This window comes from Marmota monax, unplaced genomic scaffold (genome assembly GCF_021218885.2).
Source record: "Marmota monax isolate L192 unplaced genomic scaffold, Marmota_monax_Labrador192_F-V1.1 WCK01_AAM20220418_F8-fsc00275, whole genome shotgun sequence".
NCBI lineage: Eukaryota > Metazoa > Chordata > Mammalia > Rodentia > Sciuridae > Marmota > Marmota monax.
The window spans coordinates 618,141-633,980 of record NW_026691942.1 but is presented as its reverse complement, the minus strand read 5'-3'; the positions used below and the strand labels follow the sequence as shown (position 1 = coordinate 633,980).

The 15,840-nt window shown below is 48.0% G+C and overlaps 1 protein-coding gene across 3 annotated transcripts in view; it reads left to right on the top strand.

The window, feature by feature from the left end:
• Positions 1-15,840, top strand: part of Ptprn2 (protein tyrosine phosphatase receptor type N2) — a 769,678-nt gene that overhangs the window by 311,988 nt on the left and 441,850 nt on the right. For all 3 annotated transcript variants that reach the window (XM_046427071.2, XM_058574871.1, XM_058575062.1), the window contains one exon: positions 13,336-13,422. In XM_046427071.2, the coding sequence (XP_046283027.1) occupies positions 13,336-13,422 (87 nt within the window). The remainder of the gene's footprint in view (positions 1-13,335; positions 13,423-15,840) is intronic.

The following is a 15,840-nucleotide window of genomic DNA, read 5'->3' as shown; positions in this document are numbered from 1 at the left end:
TCCAAGGAGACAGCTGCAGGTAGGAGTGTCCCTTCAGGGCTCCACGAGGCCAGCAGGGTCTCCGGTCACCAGCAGGGCTACTCCCGCTGCACCTGGCCCCTGCTGTGACACGAGCCCCAGCTTCCTGTGATCCCTCCGAAACGCAAGCTTATTTCTTCTTAGCGCACTGTAATGCCACCGCCCACCTAGTAAGTCACTGATAACCCGGAGCCATCAGGTTGTGTTCAGATGGCCGGTGTCACGCCAGTGGTAGCAGTTGTGTCTCGTCCTTGTCTCTGCTCAGGGCACAGGAGAGGAGGACACCTCAGCCTCAAGTCTCGCTGTGGCAATGACAGTAAAAACACAGGATAGTGGGTGTGGTGGGCAGCCACTAGGCCCAGGTGCTGCCCCTGGCTGCTGCAAAAGGTGGTTGTCTGACCCTGAGGTGGCTTGGCCGGTCTGGCCCTGGAAGCAGCCAGATGGGCTCCGGATGGCAAGGGCCAGCCAGGAGGGAGGAGAGTATCGCCATGGCCCTCCAACTGGGCCAGGCGCTGGGTCTCTCCCCACTGCTCTGCAAGGTCCTGGGAGGCTGGCAGCTCACATGGGCAGGCGATTTGGGGGCCTCAGAAGGTCCTGATGTGCTGGCACATGACGGTAGCAGGGAATCACCATAAGTGTGTGTGTGTGTGTGTGCGCCGCCTAGCTGGGAGTCAGAGCTCACAGTCATTCAGAGCTTTGCTTTCCTCCACCTGTGGGAGGCAGGGCCAGGAGGCTTGCTGGGGCCCAGGAGATCAGGGCCAACCTGGGTGCCCCAGTGAGATCCCACTCATAAAAAAAAGTTGAGCCTCGGCTCTGTGAGGGTGTCACAGGAAAGAGCGCTGCCTCCCACCTGGAGCTTGGGCTTCACAGCCGGTGGGCAGTCAGGATACTGGAGTCCCCACTTGGCTTCTAGAGCAGACCTGTCCATGTGCTTCAGAGTGACCGGGCTGCAGCACTGGGACTTTTCAGACAGGCTGCTCTCCTCAGGAACTGCGCGGAGAGGAGAACGCATCCTCAAGCTGAGAACCTGGCCTGCTGCCACAGGTCAGGGTGCAGGCCAGGGTCGTGCAGCCCTCCTGGCTCTGACTCGGACCAGGAGCCCGTTGCGACTTCGGGTGACAGACCTGCACATGTGGAGTCCTCCCACTGATTTCCAAGATTATCTGCAGCTGCTTCCTAAGAAGTCCGACGGTGAGCCTGCAGATTGCACAGGGAGAGCAAGAGCTGCACCCCCCGGGGCGCTTGGCACTGTCCCACTGCGTGGCACGTGGTCATCTTGAGTGCTGCCCTCTGTGCTGAGCCATGGCAACTGGCCGGGGTCTGCAGGGGTTCCACTGTGCTGTCGTTCAGATGATGCACTGGGAATTCGGGCTGCGGAGGCCAGGGCCACGTGGAAACCTGCTGGCGGCTGACTTCCTCAGCTTCCAGACTGTTACCCAGCTTGTTGTGGATGATGATGACCGGTTCTGTGGAGTTGGACAAAGCCACTATGGACTTCGTTTGTCGCCCTTAGTGGGAAAGAGGTTAGAAATTCATGGGATTTGAGAACAATTATTGATTGGGAAGTTGCTTCATGTGCCAGGCTTGGGGATTTGGAGAAATGAGCAATAAGACATGGCCCTACCTTAGTGAGCTGTGCAGTTCTTGGAGAGAGACCATTAAAATGTGTGAAATAACTGGAGGCCTTTTAATGTAAGTGAGGTGCCTAGAGGTTCTATCAAGGTGCAGAGGGAGTTTGAGGAGAGCAAGGTCTGATGGCCCAGGTGGTTGTGGTCATCAGGCAGCTGATGGCGGCCAGGATTGAGGGAGGAAGATCACTGCAGTACAGACAGAGGGGACCTGAGAAGGTAGGAGCAGGCTCGGGGAGGGCGTGGGCCTGTGTGGGCAGAGTGAGGAGGCCGGGCTGCAAGGCCTAAGGCCTCGCTGAGAGGGAATCTAGTCAGCCAGATGGCCCAGACCTGCAAATCCAGAATGACCATTATGGCCATGGCTCCCACTGGTCTGACTGCCCTGCTCCTGCTGATATGCATAGCAGCAGGGGTACGCTTGTGGCAAGCATGCACGGTGGCAAGTGAGCACCTGTGTAGGGTCCATTGCATCTAGTGGGGATGCCCACGGGCATGTCCTTCTTATATGTACATGTGCATGTGGAAGAGTGCATGCACACTCAGGGAATGACTATGGAGGGAGCGTCCTGTGTATGTGCCTTGCTGCACATGGGGGTACCTACACCGACCCCAGAAACATGGGTAGGAGGGCCGTGTCTTAATAGGTGAAGTATACTCTCATGTGTATATCTCCCTAAACAAGGGCTTTCAACCAAGTTGGTCATTAGATTTAGCTGGTGAGTTTTGTGGGTTTTGTTTTACATGTTGATGTTAGATGCAGGATATGGCTATGATCCCAAAAGTGCTGGTTTGACAGGACAGGGTGGGCTCTAGACCCTACCCAATTGACTGCCCAGGGTGGCAGATGTGGACCTGCTGCCCTCCATGGAAGTTCTGGACTCTGGGGCAGGTTCAGCCGCCTGTGTCCCCTTAGCCCATGGTCCACTGTAGGGACACTCTTCCTCATGTTGTCTCATCTGTGTGCCTGTCATCTGAGAGGCCAGCACCTGTGAGTGGAAGATGTCCCCTGTTGACTTGTCCTGGCCCTCAGCTGTGACGGGAGTGTTTATGAGTGGAAGGCACGCACTGCCAGTTTGCCTAGGTTCTCACCCTGTTGTGTCAGCATTTGTGAATGGAAGACGTCCACTATCCCCTTGTCCTAGGTCCTCAGGTTGTGGGAGTTGGCCACACTGGACTTCAGCTACATCCATGACAGGGTAAACTGTGTTCTTCTGGGGGTGTGACACCAGTTCACAGTGTTCACTCTGCCAGTGTAGCTTTCTGTTCACAGGTCACTTGGTCCACTGAAAACCATTCTCTGCATAGTCTCTTTCTAGAAAGAATTCATAAGCCCCAAACAAGTGGCCCAGATCTTCAGCGAACACAGTAGTGGCTCTAAGCTTGATTCATTGCTGAATCCAGTGGCTGTTAGGACCACTTGGGTCTGGTCCCTAGACGCGGGGTTTTATCCAAAGCTCCTCAGTGGGTAGGGGACACCTGACTCCACAGCCCTAGTGTGCTCCCCACCCTAACTACCCACGGTTTACCCCCCACTCCCTGTCAGAGTCCAGTCAGGCCTCTCTCAGGTCACTGATGACCCCGTGTCACTTCTGCTTGTGTCTCTCTGGACCAGTCTGAGGGTCCAAGCTTCCTTCCCATTTTGATGTAGTTCACATATGAGGCGACTACCGAGAGCTCCCGCGTGAGACATGCAAGAATGTGTAGAGGTGAAACGACTAGACTCTGAGAGTTAGACGGGATCCGCGGATTGATCCACTGACACGAAACTGGGTGATAACTGTGAGCATATTCTCGGGACTGGAGGAAGCAGGTAACTGAGGGCTTGTCTCTGGGATTCATGTATTTTGTTTGTTTGGTTGGTTTCTGTGAGAATCCCTCTCTTCTCCCTATTGCCATGAGTGAGCTCAGGGCATGCCCTTGCCCTATGATGTTCTGCCTCACCTTGGGCCCACAGCTGTGGAATCGGCTGAAAAAGGACAGAACCTCTGAAGCCATGAGCCAAAAATGACTTCTCCTCTGGTACGCTGTTCTTGTCAGATCTTTTGGTCGCAGTGACACAAAGCTGGCTAAAACTGAAACTGATATCAAGAAGTAGGATTCACACCATGTGGTTCAGAACCATTTGCTGCTGATTTTGTGGAGGGATTTTTAAAAACTGAGACATGCAGGCTGAAAAAGGTTTAGGACATTGTAAGCAAAGCTTAATGAGAGATTCTGGTGGGAGCTCGAAAGACCAGAATGCCATAGGACTGTGGATAGTAAAGACTGGGCTCCTGAGGTTTCAGAGGAGAAGGGAGATTTATTGGAAATTGGACTGGAGGCCATTCATGTTACATTCTGGCAAAGAAATTGTCTACATTTTGCCTATATCCTGAGACTTTCTGTGAAACTAAATTTAAGGGTGATGGACTAATTAATCTGGCAGAGAAAATTTCAAGACAGCACAGCATTTAGGTGGTAGTATGTATATTTTTTAAAAAAATATTTTTAGTTATAGATGAACACAATACCTTTATTTTATTTGTTTATTTTTAATGTGAAACTGAGGATAGAACCCAGTGCCTCACACATGCCTGGCAAACACTGTACTAATCAGCCCAACCATAGCCCCCGGTGGCATGGATATTGCTGGTGACTTTTAGCCAAGTTTACTGTGATAATTAAGAGTAGGAAGTGAGCCTGCCACCTCGGACAGAGGCCGGCTGGAGGTGTGGCACACCACACCCTTGTGGAGAGGCACACCACGCCGATACGGAGAGGCGCACTGTGGTTCCATGTTCACCAAAGTGTAGCTCCATAGCCCAACATCAAGGTGTCTATTCTCTTCTGCAGCTGCCAACAAAGTGGGACATTGCCAACAAAGTGGGACATCGCCACTTCTAAATAGGGACAGCAACCAGGACCTGGTTTAGCCTTACCAAGGTCCCTCTAGGCCTGGCTGCTCCAGAGGTCTCTACCAGCGGTGCTGACAGTCATCTTGTTGCAGAGGTAACAGGGAGACTTGCATGGAGTTGTCCTGCTAACAGCCAACTCCTTCTGACTACCCTTTCACTAGTCATATAATCTAATACCTTTATATTCTCACAGTCTTCTTCATAAACATCATAGCCTACCCCCCCCATTAGGAACTGTAAACTGTCGTACAAACCTACTGACTATATGGTAGAAGACAACCAAACTCATCATTTCTGTTTATAGTGACATATCTGTAACTGTTAAAATAGAACCTAATTGATTTATGGTTGCATATTGGTTATGTTGGGTGCTGAAATATTGATGTCCCCCTTAAAGGTGAGGTATTGGTAACCTGAAGGGACACTCTAAGATAATAGGGTAGAAGGTGCAGTACTTCAGATCTACACTGCAAGAAAGGAAGACACATAGACATCATGAAAAAAACAAGGAGGAAAATGCCCCAGTCAAACCAAGATACGACAACAACAGAATCCACAGATAGTGCAGTGGGTGAGATGCCAGAGAGGGGTTCAGAATGTACATAACTAAAGTGATCTGGGAACTAAAGAATGACCTAAGTGAGCAAATACAGGCAAAAAATCTATCACTCCAACAAAGAGATAAGATAGCAAATACAGGCAGCAAAAGATTATTCAAGAAAGAGATGGAGATTCTGCAAAAACAAATAAACAAATCCTTGAAATGAAAGAAACAATAAACCAAATAAAAAACTCAATAGAAAGTATCACCAACAACAGATTAAATCCCTTGGAAGACAGAACCTCAGAAAATGAAGACAAAATGTACAATCTTGAAAATAAGATTTGAAATAAGTTGACCACACATTGAGGTTGGTAAGAAACTTTGAACAGAACATCCAAGAATTATGGGATACCACCAAAAGACCAAATCTAAGATTTATCAGGATAGAGGAAGGCTCAGAAACTCAAACCAAAGGAATGCACAATCTCTTCAGTGAAAAAATATCAGAAAATTTCCCAAGCATGAAGAATGAATTGAAAAATAAAATACAAGAGGCCTATAGGACACCAAATGTACAAAATAATGACAGATCTATACCAAGGCACATTATAATGAAAATGCCTAGCACACAGAATAAGGATAGAATTTTAAAGGCTGCAAGAGAAAGAAATCAGATTATATTTAGGGGAAGACCAATTCAGATTTCAGCAGATTTTTCAAACTAGACCCTCAAAGCCAAGAGATCCTGGAACAGCATATATCAAGCTCTAAAAGAAAGTGGATGCCAACGAAGAATCTTATACCCAGCAAAATTAAGCTTCAGATTTGATGATGAAATAAAAACCTTCCATGATAAACAAAAGTTGAATGAATTTACAGCAAAAAAGTCTACACTACAGAATATTCTTGGCAAAATATTACACACAGAGGAAATGAAAACAACAATGAAAATCTGCAAAGGGAGGAACTAGATTAGAGGAGAAGCCAATCAAAGGAGAAATCAAGTCCAGTTAAATACCAAAAATAAACAAAAATATATAGAATGCAAACCATGTCTCAATAATAATAATCCTGAATGTTAATGGACTAAACTTACCAATCAAAAGACATAGACTGGCAGATTAGATTTTTTAAAAAGACCCAACAGTATGCTGCCTTCAAGAGACTCATCTCATAGGAAAAGACATCCACAGACTGAAGGTGAAATGTTGGGAAAAATCATACCACTCACTCACATGGACTGCAGAAGCCAACAGGGGTTTCCATCCTCATATCAAATAAAGTAGACTTCAAGCCAAGGTTAATCAAAAGAGATAAAGAGGATATTTCATACTGCTTAAGGGAGCATACATCAACAAGACATAAAATTATAAATATATTTGCCCCAAACAATGGAGCATCTGTGTTCATCAAACTCTTCTCAAGTTCAAGAGTCAAATAGACCACAGCACAATAATTCTGAGTGACTTTAACACACCTCTTTAAATAGAGGTTTTGTTTGGATAGATCTTCCAAACGAAAGCTGAACAAAGAAACTATAGGACTCAAAAATACAATCAATAACTTAGACTTAACTGACATATAAAGAATATTTCATCCATCAATAAGCGAATACATGTTCTTCTTAGCAGCACATGGATCCTTCTCTAAAATAGACCATACGTTATGCCACAAAGCAACTCTTAGCAAATACAAAAACCTAGAGTTACTACCCTGCATTCTATCAGATCATAATGGAATGAAATTAGATATCAATGATAAAATAAAAAATAAAAGCTACTCCAACACCTGGAGACTAAATAATATGCTCCTGAATGAACAATGGGTTGCAAAAGACATCAAGGAGGAGATTAAAAATATTCTTAGAGGTGAATGAGAACATTGATACAACATATCGAAATCTCTGGGACACTAAGAAATTAAAGGGATACGGATAGGAAAAGAAGGCATTTCTAAGAGGAAAGTTCATTGCATGGAGTTAATTCCTTAAAAGAAGAAAAAGTTAATAAATGACCTAACATTACATCTCAAAGCCCTAGAAAAAGAAGAACAAGTCAACACCAAAATCAGAAGACAGGAAATAATTAAAATCAGAACGGAAATCAATGAAATTGAAACAAAAGAAACAATTGAAAAAATTGACAAAACAAAAAGTTGGTTCTTTGAAAAAAATAAATAAAATTGGCAAACCCTTAGCCATGATAACAAAGAGAAGGAGAGAGAAAACTCAAATTACTCACATCCATGATGAAAAAGGAAATATGATGGATACTACAGAAATACAGAAGATAATTAGAAAATATTATGAAAACTTCTACTCCAATAAAATAGAAAATATCGAAGGCATCAACAAATATCTAGAATCATCTGAGTTGCCAAACTGAATCAGGATAATATACACAATTTAAACAGATCAATTTCAAGTGATGAAACAGAAGACACCATCAGAAGCCTACCAACCAAGAAAAGCCCAGGACCAGATGGACACACAGCAGAGTTCTCCAAGACCTTTAATGAAGAACTAATACGTATACTCCTCAAATTATTACATGAAACAGAAGAAGAGGGAGCACTTCCAAACTCATCTGTGAGGCCAACATCACCCTGATTCCAAAACCAGGCAAAGACACATCAAAGAAAGAAAACTACAGACCAATATCTCTAAAGAACAAAGATGCAAATATTCCCAATAAAATTCTGGCAAATCGGGGCTGAGGTTGTGGCTCAGCAGTAGAGTGCTTGCCTAGCACATGTGAGGCCCTGAGTTTGATCCTCAGCACCACATAAAAATAAATAAATAAAATAAAGATATTGTGTCCAACTACAACTAAAAAATAAAATATTAAAAAAATATTGTGGCAAATCAAAAACAAAAGTACATCAAAAAAATAGTGCACCACGATCAAGTGGGGTTCATCCCAGGGATGCAAGATCGATTCAACATATGGAAGTCAATCAATGTAATTTATCACATCAGTAGACTTAAAGATAAGAATTATGTGATTATCTCAATAGATGCAGAAAAAGCATTTGACAAAATACAGCACCCCTTCATGTTCAAAACACTAGAAAAACTAGGGATTTCAGGAACATACCTCAACATTGTAAAAGCTATCTATGCTAAGCCCCAGGCCAACATAATTCTAAATTTGTTGGGTGAATATGAAGGCATTCCCTCTAAAAACTGGAACAAGGCAGGGATGCCTTCTTTCACCACTTCTATTTAACATAGTTTTTGAAATCCTGGCCAGAGCAATTAGACAGATGAAAGAAATTAAATGGATATGGATAGGAAAAGAACAACTCAAACTATTACTGTTTGCTGTACCTAGAAGATCCAAAAAACTCCACCAGAAAACTTCTAGAACTAATAAATGAATTCAGCAAAGTAGCAGGATATGAAATAAACACACATAAATCTAAGGCATTTCTGTACATCAGTAACAAATCCTCTGAAAGAGAAACTAGGAAAACTCTCCCATTAATAGCCTTAAAAAATAAAAATAAAATATTTGGAAATAAACTTAACAGAAGATGTTAAATACCTCTACAATGAAAACTGCAGAACACTAAAGAAAGAAAGAAGACCTTAGAAGACAGAAAAATCTCCTGAGTTCTTGGATAGGCAGAATTAATATTGTCAGAATGACCATACTACCAAAGACACTATACAGATTTAATACAATCCCAATCAAAATTCCAATGAATTCCTCATAGAAATAGAAAAAGCAATCATGAAATTCATCTGGAAAAAATAAGAGACCCAGAATAGCCAAAGTAATCCTTAGTAAGAAGAGTAAAACAGGTAGCATCAGTATACCAGACCTTAAAGTGTACTATAGAGCACTAATAACAAAAATAGCATGGTATTGGCACCAAAATAGACCTGTAGACCAATGGTACAGAATAGAGGACATAGAGACAAACACATAATTATAGTTATCTCATATTAGACAAAGGCACCAAAAACATATATTGGAGAATAGATAGCCTCTTTAAGAAATGGTGCTGGGAAAATTGGAAATACATATGCAACAAAATGAAGTTAAACCCCCATCTCTCACCATGCACAAAACTCAACTCAAAGTGGATCAAAGACCTAGGAATTAAACCAGAGACCCTGTGCCTAATAGAAGAAAAAGTAGGTCCAAATCTCTATCATGTTAGATTAGGCTCCGACTTCCTTAAGAAGACTCCTATAGCACAAAAAATAAAATCAAGAATCAGTAAATTGGTATGGATTCAAACTAAAAAGAAAATGAAACAATCACTTAGATGAAAAGAGAGCCTACAGAATGGGAGCAAATTTTTACCACATGCACATCAGATAGAGCACTAATATTCAGGATATATAAAGAACTCAAAAATCTTAAAGCGAAAACAAAAACAAATAACCCAATCAAAATGGGCCAAGGAACTGAACAGACAGAACTGAAGAGGATATACAATCAATCAACAAATATATGAAAAAATGTTCAGCATCTCTAGCAATTGGAGAAATGCAAATCAAAACAGATACTCACTCCAGTCAGAATGGCAGCTATTATGAATACAAATAACAATAAGTGTTGACGAGGATGTGGTGAAAAAGGCACACTCATACATTGCTGGTGGGACTGTAAATTGGTGCAGCCAATATACAAAGCAGTATAGAGATTCCTTGAAAAACTTGGAATGGAACCACCATTTGACCCAGCCATCCCATTCCTCAGTTTATACTCAGGGTACTTAAAAACAGCATACTGTGGTTAACACAGCCACATCAATGTTTATAGCAGCACAATTCACAATAGCAAAATTGTGGAACCAACTAGATGGCCTTCAGTGGATGAATGGATAAAGAAATTGTGGTATATATACATAATGGAATATTACTTACTCAGCATTAAAAGAGAATAAAATCATGTCATTTGCAGGTAAATAGATGGAGTTGGAGAATATTATGGTAAGTGAAATAAAGTAATCCCCAAAACCAAATGCTGACTGTTTTCTCTGATATGAGGATGCTGATACATAATGAGGATGGAGGGAGGAGCATGGGAGGAAAGGAGGAACTTTAGGTAGGGCAAAGGCCATAGAGGGGAAGGGAGGGGGAGGGGGGTAGGAAAGATGGTGGAATGCGATGGACATCATGGCCCTAATCACATGTACGAAGACCCGAAAGGTGTGACTTGACTTTGTGTACACTGAAACATGAACAATTGTGCTCCATATGTGTAATATGAATTGTAATGTATTCTGCTGTCATATATAACAAATTAGAATAAAAAATAATACGTTTTTTTAAAAAAGAGTGGTAAGTAGAAAGATTTGAAAAACTTGTAGTTTGGCCATATGAGAATAAAACTCCAGTTTAGGACATTGTGGCTACTAAACATACCATATCCACTGTAGGAATGCTAAGCACTTCACCCAGAAACCACAGGGAAGATGGTGGAGTGCAGGTCAGGAGTTGGCAAGACCAACCCACTTCAGGTCAGGGTGTAAAATTAAAATTCCTTTGAGAAGAGACAATGAGTGATCCTCGCTCGTGTAGTGGGGGTCTAGGAAGTCGTTTTGTTGTGCTCAGCCACCTAGACCCCCAGAAGCTGCTGCAGGTGGGTCCTTGAAGGTTTGGCCGCTGTTGAGCTGGTGTGGCGGAGTGTGGCTCCTCCACGTGGTGATGGATCTGCAGGAATGCAGGACGCTGGAGGTAGGGGACGGCGGGGGCTTCCACCCGTATTTCAAAGGACGGCCTGGAAGGACAGGCCAGTGCCTCAGGGTTTGAGTCCCCACAGGCACCCCCCAAGGGTGATGTGTGCAGATGTGAGAAGGAGCTGAAGTTGCAGGGAGACGCCCAAGATGAAGAGATGCCATACTGTGGGATGTCTGCTGAGCAGAGCTGCAGGCATTGAGTGAGCACAGAGGAACTCCGGGCAGCACGTGGCCGCGACAGCAGAGGCGCAGGGTGTAGCTGCGCAAGTGTGGAGAGCGCATCAGGTCCCTGCGGTCCGTAGGCCGGACATGGAGTCGCAGGACGCGTTTGCCCAGCGGGATTTCTGTCTGGCTTGGTCCCACCCCTTCTTTCTGTGACCGGATCTCTCCTTGTGGAATGGCATGTTTACTCTGTGCCTTTACGTGTTGGACATATGTCACTTGCTTTTGGTCTTGCCTCTCAGATAGGAGTTTGCCTTGAGTCTCAGGAGACTTTGGACGTGGACCTTTGGGCCATGCTGGGACTGTTAAGACTGTGGGGACTCAGAAATGGGCTAAATGTGTTTTGCATTGTGAGATGGGCTTGAGCTTTTGGGAGTCAGGGGCAAGATGTTATGGTTTAGATAGGAGGTGTCCCCCCAAACTCATGTGTGAGACAATACAAGAAGGTTCAGAGCACAAATGACTGAACTAGTGGATTAACTAGGCGGGGGCTGTAGGCAGGGAGGGTGTGACTGGAGGAGCTGTCTCTCTGCTTCCTGGCTGTCATGTTCTGAGCTGCCATGATGTCCTGCCTCACCTCTCTGTCCCCCAGCATGGAGGTGGCCATCTGTGAACTGAGACTTCTGAAACTGTGAGCCAAAACAAATGTTTCCTCTTCTAAAATCGTTCTTGTCAGGTCTTTTTGCCAGTGATGAAAAGCTGACTTCACGCCCTTGGGGTCCAGGCTGGGCTCACTTCCTGCCTGGCTGGCTGCTCTCCTCTCTCTCTATTGGGGTTACCTCTCACCCTCTGGCCCTAAGAGTCGGAAGGACCCGACTCTGTCGAGCCTGCGGCTTCCACACTCTGTCTTGACCAACTCCTGGTGTGCATCCGGGCTGCGCTACCTGGACTCTGGGCCCACTGTGTGGACTGCCACACTTCTCTGTCTCCCATGTCCTTCTCTGACCAGCCAGTCTTGCCAGGATGCCTCAGCATCTCCCCATACACCCGGTGTTCACCAGTTGTCACCCCCTGGGTGGCTGTGATGCCTGTTTGGCCCCTGCACCTGGGACCCTCCCTAGTTTTGGAGAAGTCCCAGTGACATCCAGCTCTGCACGTGCTGTTCCAACTGCCTGATGGCTGGCAGACATGGCCCCCTTGGAGGGTCCTTCTCTGAGCCCTTCTAAGTAGCTCTCTGCCCACCCCTCCATGCTCCGCCCACAGAACCTGTTGCCAGGTGACACATGTGTTGGTTTGCTTGAGACACGGAGTGCCACAGCAACATGCACAGTTCTGTCCTGGAAGTCCAGATCAGGGTGCCGGTGGTGCAGGGACACTGTGTCCCAGGCTGTGCTCTGGCCCTGTGTCCATTTCCCACTTTCTACAAGGCACCAGTGTTGGACTAGGGCCCGTGCTCAGCGTCCTCTTCACTGATTAAATCTGCGGCCACCTGTTTCCTGATGAGGCCCAGTATCTGGCCTAGGATTTCACAGAAGGATGACTCCTGGTGGTGCAGCCCACAACCACCAGCTGCTTCTTCCTTTGTTAAGGTCTTTGTCTCCTGTGTCTCCCACAGGGAGCCCTGAAGGCAGGGCCTGGCCTCCAGGTTGAGAGCTGTGTTCCTCCCCGACACTGAGTGGGGGGAGTGAGGGCAGAAACCTTGCTGCCGTGGCACTGTGCATTGATCCTCCCTCACAGCAGCACTCACAGGGGCCCAGGCCGTGGGGACTGGGGACCCTGAGTCCTGGCGTCAGGATTCGTAACGGGAGCAGAGAGTGGCAAGTAACAGGGCCCTGCCAGTTGCTCAGTGCATGTAGGCAAAGGGTCCATGGGTGTAGGCCTCCCTTACTTTTCATCAGGCCGTGTGCAGCCGCAGCATCCTGGGTGGTCCCTGCCCTGTAATGGGGTGCAGCTCGTGGCACGTCCCTCTTGTCCCCCATTTGTGTCTACCCAGGTGGAGTTTAAAGACCCTTCACTGGGATTGTCCTTCACCTCAACAGTGGATCCGTGTGAATAGCTGCTTGCTCTGAGCACTTCACGCCCATCCCACCGTCTGCTTTTCACATCTCCTCCTCCTCCCTCCTCTGCCTCCCCCTGCCTGCACTCTCTATCACGTTTTTCTCGAAGGCTGAGATGAGCCAGAGGTGGCATCGTGGACCCGTTACGCTTACTGGCCATTCCATCGGCACCTCATTGTCTGTCTCAGTGCTGGAAAATTCAGGTGGCTCATCATGACTGAGGAGCCACCTGGTCCCAGCCCCAAGAATGGGCACATCCGGAACAGCCAGCCGAGGCAGCTCCCTGGGGACCCTGGCTTCCCATCACCCTTGCTGACGATGCCCCTCTCCCTCCACAGCCCCCTGAACCTGGAGAAGGGGAAGCAGCTGATGGGGGATGTCGCCCACCTCCTGAAGGTGCCGCCCAGCATCTTTGAAGATATCGAGTAAGTATGTGAGGCTGGACCTGTCGGCTGAGCCTGAGCTCGCCTTAGTTCAGCCTCAGAAATGGGTTTATGAGGGAAAGAGCTGTGCGTCTGGGGTTCTTGTTTATTATGTCAGAAATTCTGTAGAAGACAAAAGTTCTAGCAGGCTGTGGTAAGTTTTCCAAGTGCAGCTGAATCCTGGGCTGAATTGTGAGAATCCTCATCCTGAGGGCAGCGTACCCAAGGCCAGTGCCTGCTTTGTGCACCTGCTGTCCCTGGGTCCGTGGCATCCTGCCTGCTCCACTGCACACAAGGGCCCTGGGGAGGCCTACACCCATGAACCCTTTGCCTACATGCACTGAGCAACTGGCAGGGCCCTGCCAACCTCTGGAAGCTTCCCTAGGGGTGGCCTTGGACTTGAGGCACTGAGGTGATCAGCACCCTTCTCCTGGGGGAAGGAGCAGGTGCCCAGGAAGCAGGAGAGTGGCAGTTCCTGTCCTGGGCTTGTACTATGTAGGTGCTGGAGAGAGGGTGTGCATGAGAGAAGCCTGGACACAGGCTGGCACCATGTAGGCTGGGTGCTCGTGCGGAGTCCACCCCATGACTGGGAGGAGGGTGGGAGGGGGCCTTGCAAAAAGAGGTCAGGACCCATGGAGTGGAGGTGAGGACTGAAGTGAAGGCCTGCCTGTACTCATCTGTGTGTGTGTGTGTGTGTGTGTGTGTGGTGCGATGTGACCCCTGTGTGGTCTGAAGACTTCAGGAGCCTGCAGAGGGCCGTGGACATACAGGCCAGGCATGAGATGGAGTGGAGAACACGGGATTCACCTGGGTGAGGACAGGTGATCAGCCAGGGATCCCTGGTCCCAGACACGTGGGTGCCCGGTTCCTGTCTGTCGGGCTCTCCGAGGTGCATCTGCTCGTGCTGGTTGTCTCCTTATCCCCTGCGGGCGATAGTTCCCTGGTGACCACACAGTGGACACAGTGTGCTAAAATGGCCTATGAAACCCTGAGGGCTTACTGCCCCTGATTGCCCTCAGCCTTCCCTCCTTACCCAGATGCCCTGGGTGGGCCTGGGCTCCAGTCCGCAGAGGCCATCTGTTGCTGTCCAGGTCCAGAGGCTGATGGACGAGCAGGAGCCTGGGTGGGTGAGTGCCTGTTGCTCAGTGGCCTTGTTGCTGAAGGTGAGCATGGGCAGGAGGAAAGGCCGGCTACAGGGGCCTCGGGTGGACAGCACTCCTGGCGGAGGTGATGTGGCTGATGCTTCCTAAGCTCAGGGGGAAGGAATGGCTCCTGAGACCCTAGAACAGAGCTCACCCAGGCCCACCGAGGCCTGTTCACTGTGTGCTCCTCATCTGTCTTCAGTGAGGCCCTTCTGGGGCCGCTGTGCAGCCACAGGGAGTGGCGGCCATGTGCCCAGGGGCTTCTGTGGTCTGCAAGAGTTTGTTGCTCTCTCTGGTCAGTCAATAACTTGCATCATAATGGAAGGAGGCTGGGGGGAGGCCACCTTGCCGGTTGGACACTGCTACTGGAACAGTGCTGGTTTGTGAGGTGGACCCTGGGAGCAGAACCACTGTATTCTCAGGGTTCAGTGGGGGGTAGTGTGGCTGGCCACCACATGAGCCGCTTGTAGGAGATTCTCCGAGTAGCCCACATGGTCCCACTAGCCTGAGAAGTGAGAAGTGGCAGGTTGGGAGGCCATGCTCGGGGAAGGAGGTGAGTTGGGCTGCAGAGCTGACGTGCTTCTGCCGCTCGGGGTCTGAGTGTCGGTCCACTGCTCCTCTGGATCCTCCCACGGACAGCCCTTGCATCCGCTCGGGTTCTGGGTACAGCTGCCTGCCTCTCTGGGGAGCGAGGAGTGGCTGAGCCCCTGCTGCTTCCACTTCCAGGCCTCCTCCCTGCTCAGTGCAGGGCCCCTCTTCCCCAGAAGTCAGCCTGAGCACCACCCTGCCCAGGACCTTGGGGCATGGTCTGCAGCTCCTGGCCAGCGTCCTCCCTGCAGCCTTTGCTCGCGTCCCCAGCTCCTCACGGTCCTCATCCTGATCCTTGCTGCTTCAAAGCCTCCTCCCCAGTCCCCGGTTCTGGCTTGGTGGAGCCATGCCTCCCTGGGTCTTGTTGTGGGTCCTGTGTATACAGGTAGCTTTGCCCTTTGGAACATACGAGCCTTACCTGAATGTCCTGAGAATCCCCTGGGCCCAGTAGTGATGGATGCTCTGGGGAGGGGTTCAGGCCCGGGCTGTGCCTCAAGGGCATCTTGGAGGAAGAGCAGCAGCACCCTGGGTGCCTGGTGCTGCCTGTAAGAGCACAGCCTCAGAACTGTTCATGGTTTCAGTCCCAGGAAAGGGGCACGTGAGCTGGCACGTGCAGACATTGTCTGCATTGTTACGGAAGTAGTAGTTATGCTTAATATGTTTTGTTAATGGTTATGTAGCTGTCAAATAA